The 8270-nt window shown below is 23.5% G+C and overlaps 1 protein-coding gene across 1 annotated transcript in view; it reads right to left on the bottom strand.

The window, feature by feature from the left end:
• Window positions 1-3700: 3700 nt before the first annotated feature.
• Window positions 3701-8270, bottom strand: part of LOC140920603 (ribonuclease S-2-like) — a 10272-nt gene continuing 5702 nt past the window's right edge. The window contains exons 2-3 of the mRNA XM_073369336.1: window positions 4167-4358; window positions 3701-4078 (exon numbers count right to left, since the gene is read on the bottom strand). Coding sequence (XP_073225437.1) covers window positions 3701-4078; window positions 4167-4358 — 570 coding nt within the window. The remainder of the gene's footprint in view (window positions 4079-4166; window positions 4359-8270) is intronic.

The raw sequence follows: 8270 nt of genomic DNA, 5'->3' as shown, positions 1-8270 counted from the left end.
CGTGAAGCACTTCAATTTTTCTAATGCTTACTAAAAAATGAGTGAAAATTAAATGATGTGCTTGGCATCTCGTTACAAAAAAGTGTCACTGTAAATCAGTTTCACTAAAAGGTCCCATGGCATATCAAATCATGGTTTTTATTGGCTATTTGTTATGTGTACAAGTACAAGTTAAATGGCTTTAAATATATGGGTATGGTCCCCCCATCAAACATGTTCTAGACAACACCTAATCAATCACTCATTTTAATCATCTCATAATAGTACTCATCCGGTGTTATATATAAACAACTTTAAAATAAAAAAGGTTGATTCATTTAATTTAAAATATATTAATTTTTATTAAATTAAAGTTTTTTATATTTAAAATAAGAGAAAGTATAATCCTAATCTTTATTTGTGTTTTATTCTTTATTGATCTTTATATCTAAATTACTTAATTTATTTATATGACAAATCTTTAAATGTCTTTGAATTAATTATTGATTTTTTATTATAATTGAATTTATCTATATCGTATTAGCCGTCTCTTACATTTTTAGGTTAGAGAAGAAAATTGACATAAATACCCATTAAAAATGTTATATTATAATCAAAATACAGTAAAATTATAGGAAATGAAAAATAAACTACTTTGTCATATAAAGCTTTTGTGTGGGTTCCACCTCCATTTTTTTTTTCTTTCTTTCCTATATTTCATTTGAACCATACAATGGAAAAGTTTTTGAAATGTGTGTTTTCTTTTCTCCCAATCTTCCATCTATATTTCTTTGCTTCCTAACACAATTTTAAATTTAGGGAACATTTTTTAACTAAGAGACTTTGTTGGTTAAGTTTCTTTTATATATATTTATATATTTTTGCATCAAACAACTCTTCAATAGATAAGATAGTGCAACATGTGAGTATCTCTTAGGTGACTAACCTACCTTTGAAAATAAGCATCGAAGTAAAGTGATTGAGCATTGCTAAAAAAAGTGAAATAGTAATATTATAAATGACTATATAACATCTCAATTCCATTTATTTTATTTTAAGAAATATTTTATTGTCTCATTACTTTTTTTTAAAAAAAATTAATTGCAATTTTTATCTCTTAATTTTTATCAATTCACTAAAACAGTTCTTCTATTTTAAAATTCGACAGTTTTGGTAGCTCTTTCAGATTTTTTAACTAAAAAAAACAATGATTCAACATATTTTAAATGACATGACATACAATCTCGTAATATAGAACCATTTGAATACATTAAATATTTATATATTATTAATTAAATTACAAAAATAAATAACTTCATAAATTAAAACTATAAATTTTAGAAATTTTTATTATAATTTTATGAATAATAATAATTTAAAATTATAATTATTTTAATTACAAAATCCAATAGAAAGATCAAAATCATTTAATTTAAAAATAAAAGAAACAATTTCGCGAATTAAATAAATACATAAAGACTAAAAGAAAAATAGATTCACCTTTCTTTTCTCCTTCAAATCCCAACACAACAAAAAAAAAAAAAAACAAGACTACTGGTTGCATTTATCTTGTTAGAAGAAGCAGTGATGTCTTTTTAGGATACTTGAAACTTGTTTCCTAAGTATGTCTGAATCAACTATAAAGATCAGTACATCTTTCTTAAAAGCATACATTGTTGTCCCCATGCCACTTTGGTATCCCATTTTTCCAATTTAGCTAGTCTTCTTTACGTGGTCCTAATCATTAAGTTAAAGAAATTATGAAAGTTTAGCAAGATTATTAAATTTGAAAATTAATTATTTAAAAAAAATTAGAGAACAAAATAACTATTAATAATATAAAATTAATAATCATTTTACAACCGTTTAAAATAGGATTTGAATTTTGTCCATGGAGATAATAAGTCAAACTCTTAAAAATAAAATTAAAAATGAATCACATAGCTATTTATTTGGCCCATTTAAATATTGGATTTTATATTAATAAACCTATACAATAAATTTTAATTGAAAGTAGTTTTAAATTTTAACTCAATTGACAAATGTCAATATTATTAGATTAAACGTCTTGATCTGATTTTAAAATTCAAAACTTCGTATTTGTGTGAATTTATATAGTGATATTTATTGTCTTTTCTATATATAAAAAATGTCAATTGAAATTGAAGTTAGTGTTAAAAAAATATATTATCGAGAGTACTAATAATACTCATACTCTAACATATATTGATTTGTAATTTATTGTAAAGTATCACAAAATTGACAATTGGGCTCTGTTTGATAGTCTATCTGTTAGTCGTTCACCAAATGTAGACTCATTTTCAAGCTGGACTTTGAGCATGTATTAGAGGAAATTAGAATGGGCCTTGTATGACTATAATGTTATAATTATATATACTCCTATGTCAATTTCTCTCACCCCACAGTTTTCCAAAAATTATGTTTTACTACTATTTCTCACTTTTAATTATTTTTATTTATTCGATTTTAAGAATTTATGAAAAACTCAAACTTCAATTTATGGAACAAAAAATACCTAATGCATTTTAGAAAATAATAAAAATAATTTTTTGATGTTTTTATTATCTTTAAAAATATAGATAATTGTTCACTTGAAAAATCTTTTACTTCCTTATTAACAAAACTAAAAGGAACATAAATTTTAGAATTATTTCTAAAAGTAAACTGCGTCTAAAATTTTAATCTTTTAAAATACATGTGATTTTGAGAGTAAAAATGTGTTCTAAGAAATCTGAAATTTTAAATATTTAGAATGCATTGTTTGTTTCTAAATTGTAATTAATGGCATAACAACTGACATTTTAATAAATAAATAAAAGAGAGACGTAGATTTTCCTTAGCCGGAGTCCAACATCATCTCATGATTTTCGAAAAGAAACAAGAGAAAGAATCGAGTGTGTTGGCGCTTTTTGAAAAATTCAAAATCTTGAGTTTGTCAAAAGTTTTAGAAAAATCAAATTTAATATTTCTTTGGTAATTTTAAAATAAAATTATGTTCTCAAAAACAGATATTTGATTTTAATATTTTTTAATTTATTTTTATATTTAATTGAAATAAACATTCTTTAATACATATTTTTTAATATATTATCTAACTCAAATAAGATATATGTAATATAGTTGGATAATATGTGTATTTAGAGAATGTTATGTCTCTCTAAATAATGAATGATATGGATTGTTATTGTTAAAAATATTCTTATGAAAAGTACCATTAGAATTATCATTATCATTGTGAAAAGATGAGTGCATCTTTTCCAGCAACTAAATGATTTTTTTAAAAAGAAATACAAGGGTTGTTCCACCTTTCAATTCCTTTAAAAATTATATTTAATGAGATTATGATTATAAAGACAATCAAAATAATTTTAAATATATAATATGATATCATCATTCTCATTGCACACATTAATTTTATCTCCTAAATTAAATTAAGTTTTTAACTTTAAAAGTTTCTATAAGCTAAATTTGTGCATAATAGAGAAACTCATATAAAATTCTACAAATATTATAAGCATATATATAATCAAAAGCAATTGGAAATTGTCTTTGTAGAAGTCATATAGAAACTATATGGGATATATTACTATAGTTACTGTGCCTATAAGTATATCCAGCCATGACAACTAGGTGGTCCTAGAGGACAACCAAAGTCATATATAAACTATAAAGCATATATTATATATTATAGTTATTGTGCCTAAAACTCAATCCAGGTAGGACAACTCGGTGGTCCTGGACAAGCCACAAATGTTGTTGCTGTTGTAGGATCCAGGCAGACGTATATCTCTTTTAAATATTGACTCGTACAAACAATAGCGGGTGAAGTTTGAGTCTTTTTTTCTACAGCCCTCATGATTTGTTGCCGAGTATACCAAGCCCTTGGTGTGACACCATCCTCTACAAGCATGTTGGTGATATTGTATTTAAACCATAGAGTCATGGTGTGTTGTAAATAATCCACTGGTATGAATATTGAACACACTCCATATTTTTTCCACTCGTCCTCCCAGAATTGGCCATCATTGCCAAATAAATCTGGCCAAGCAAGGTTAAGGTTCGGCCCTATATTTTGAATCTAGTCATATAAAAAAAATAATAGTCAAACAGTTAACAAGATAACACAATATCATATAAATGAGAATTAATTGAGCTGATAAACTCACATCGCTGAGAACAAATATCTCAGAAGAACTGCATTGTGATGAGTGTGGCCAATACTGGTTCGATGGCCATAGGCCATGAACAGTGAAGAAATTTGGAATTTGAGATATGCATCTCCGTGTTGGATTCCAACAAATAGTTGATGGCCATTGCTCAGCCAATGTGTAGTAGTGAAATGATGGAGCTGTCAATGTCTAAACAAAATATAAATGATTAATATAAATGATTAGTTAATTAATTGAGACATTAAATTACAATAGAATTAATATTATTATTATTATATATATATATATGACTAATATTTTAAATTATTTTTATTGTTTTGAAGCATATTTTTTTTCATAGAATATCTTGTAAATAAATCAGTCACCATACAACTTTTACGTACAATATCTCTTATGCAAAATTGAGACATATTATAATCCATCGCTGCATACAAAATTCAATTTACCCGCTTAATTAACATTGCATTGGATTAAGCAACAAAAGAAAGATATTACATTTAAGCATCAAAAGAATTAATTAACATTGCATTGGATTAAACATCAAAAGAAAGATATTACCTTTAAGTATCAAAACAAATATATTACCTGAAGCAGTAATAATATTATGTAATTGTTCTAAAGAAAATGTGGTGTCGTAAAAGTTATCTCAGGGCATACAAGAAAAATCATATTGATCGAAAATATAATAGTGTTTTTGTTAGGGCGGGCCCAACACGTTATGAAGCCTAAAGCGAAATTACTAGATAATATTTTTTCAAATTTTAATAAATAAATTATTAATATTTTAATTAATAAGTATATACATTTTTTTTAACAAAATTAATGACATTTTCAAATCTATTTTTTCTATATTTTTCAAAGAATGAAATAAGACATTTCAACGGTTTTACGGCAACATCAGGAACTCATGTAAAATTTTCCATATTTTAGTTGAAGAAGAAAATAATGTGTATATATTGTACCACTCCAACAACTCATGTTAACAATATGTTCACTATTTATCTCATGATCTTTTAATTTATAACTAGTATTTCTCATATGAATAATGTACTCATTTTTTATTTCATGATTATTCAATTTATAATTAATATTTCTCTCATCTCTATTGTCTTAATTAACCAATTTAGTTGTACTGAGATAAGTATTAAATAATTTGTAATAAAAACAAAATATTTTATTTAATTTATATAAAATTTTATAAAAATTAATTTTAAGAATATTAAAATGTGAGACATTCTTTCTTAAATAAAAAAATATTTGAGGCTTTTTTTCTTAAGTAAAAAAACATTGACCGGCAAAAAAAAATTGGTTAATAAAGTATGTTGTGTCTTATTGATAGAATAAAAGTCATGTCTATTCAAAAAGGTTGCACATTCAATCAAATTGCATCCATATTCTTAACCAGTTTTGAAAAATATATTATTTGTGGTATAATTTACTTTTTAAAAAGTATTTTTCAATTTAAAAAAAAGAAAGAAAATCAAATAACTCAGTTTGTTAAACTACTTTATAATATTAGTTTTAAAAAGTGACAAAACAGGTTAAACAAATTTTGTCTTAAATTATAAAAAAATTATAATAAAATTATATATTTTAAATCAAATATATTATTTTATTATTATTTATATTTATATTTTATATCATATCATTTATGGACAGATTGGAGTATATTGCTTTCTCTTTCACGATTAACAATAATTAGTAGATAATCACCTTTAAAAAAATAGCTAATTCACCTGAACAAACAAAAATACGCAATTAACCAAAATCAAAACTGAAGTGACCTTGGGTTGAGATCATGATCTAGAATTCTTGACCAGAATTCAGCAATTCAAATTACAACCGAGTGGGGACTATGATTAATTAATGTGACTAACCTACCTTCAAAAATAAACATTGAAGTAAAATGATTTAGGTAAAAAAAACTAATAGAGTAATACCATAAATAACCATATAACATCTCAATTTGACTTATATTATTTTAAGAAATATTTTATAGTCTCTTTAATTTAAAAAAGAAAAGACATACAGTTTTGTCTCCTAATTTTCACCAATTTAATAAAATGGTTCGTCTATTTTAAAATCTGACAGTTTTATTATTCATTCAAATTTTTAACTAAAAAAACAGTGATTCAATATATTTTAAATGACATGACATATAATGTCGTGATGTAGAAACATTTGGATGAATTAATTATTTATATATTATTAATTAAATTATAAAAATGAATAATTTCATAAATTAAAACTAGAAATTTTAGAAATTTTTGTTGCAATTTCATGAATATTAATCATTTAAACTATAATTATTTTAATTAAAAATTCCAAAAAAAAAAAACAAAACTATTTGATTTAAAAATAAAAAGACTAATTTTGGGAGTTGAGTGAAAAATATAAAGACCAAAAGAAAAATAAATTCACCCATCTCTTCGGGTTTTTTATATAAATATCCTGTTTTTAAAATTTTAATACCAGATTGTCCCACTTCCAAAAAAAATAACAGATTGCCCTACTTTTTAGCCTCAGTTGCAAGTCGCAACCTGGGGATGCGACTTCCTGAAGAAAAAAAATTTGAACTTCACTAGATGGTCGTATCCTGGGGATGCGACTTCCTACTTGCCTTAATTTTTTTTTTGTTAAATTTTGTTATTATATTTTTGAGTATATTATATTTGATATATTATATTTATTATTATTAAATATTTTAAAAATAATTATAACATTAAAAAATACAAAATATTATTATAAATAATAAAAATAATTAAGTTAATAATATTATATAACTTTTAATAATTATTATAATAATAATAATAATAATAATTTTAATAATAATAATAAAAAGAAAATTCTATTAATAAAATAAAATAAAAATACATTAACATATAAGCATAAATACATTAAAAATAATAATTTTAATAATAATTTTAATACTAATAATAAGAAAATTATATTAATACATTAAAATAAAATTACATTAAATTAAAAGAAAAAAAATACATCAATTTTGAGTAGATGTGCCAGCAGCGTTTGGACAATGTTTCTTAGTATTGATGCGTGTTGTTTTGTCATGGTTGGAAATAGTGTACTTGTTTTATAATATGTAATAATAAAAAGAAAATTCTATTAATAAAATAAAATAAAAATACATTAACATATAAGCATAAATACATTAAAAATAATAATTTTAATAATAATTTTAATACTAATAATAAGAAAATTATATTAATACATTAAAATAAAATTACATTAAATTAAAAGAAAAAAAATACATCAATTTTGAGTAGATGTGCCAGCAGCGTTTGGACAATGTTTCTTAGTATTGATGCGTGTTGTTTTGTCATGGTTGGAAATAGTGTACTTGTTTTATAATATGTTGATTGGACCAAAGTAGTGATGGGAAGGTTGCGTGGTTCTTTTAATAATGCGTTCATCGACTCCATAAGGTTGGTGGCCATATGACCCCAACGGCTACCTCCATCAAATGCTTGAATCCAATCTTGTCGCGGTATATTGTCTAACCATTTCAAAACTTCTAGGTTTACGATGCCAATTTCTCGGCGGTATTATCGATATGTAGACTCATTGATTGAGTAACCTGTATTGAAACAGCAGACAATACATTATTACACTAATTATAAAACTTCATAATTTAATTTTTAATTAATGATAAGAAGTAAGAATTAAATTATTACCCATAGAAATAACCTTGTTCTTCAAAGCATTATCTTTAAATTCCCTTGCAAAATTTTGTGAAATATGTCGGACGCAAATCACATGCTTTGACGGAGGATGTTGCCAAGAAACATTGTCCAAACGCTGCTGACACATCTACTCAAAATTAAAGTATTTTTTTTCTTTTAATTTAATGTAATTTTATTTTAATGTATTAATATAATTTTCTTATTATTAATATTAAAATTATTATTATTATTAAAATGATTATTTTTAATGTCTTTATGCTTATATGTTAATGTATTTTTATTTTATTTTATTAATAGAATTTTCTTTTTATTATTATTATTAAAATTTTTATTATTATTATTCTTTTTATTATTATAATAATTATTAAAAGTTATATAATATTATTAAATTAATTATTTT

The sequence above is a fragment of the Cicer arietinum genome, chromosome 1 (assembly GCF_000331145.2).
Source record: "Cicer arietinum cultivar CDC Frontier isolate Library 1 chromosome 1, Cicar.CDCFrontier_v2.0, whole genome shotgun sequence".
NCBI lineage: Eukaryota > Viridiplantae > Streptophyta > Magnoliopsida > Fabales > Fabaceae > Cicer > Cicer arietinum.
Note: the sequence above shows the minus strand (reverse complement) of the source record. Positions and strands in the feature narration are given on the sequence as shown.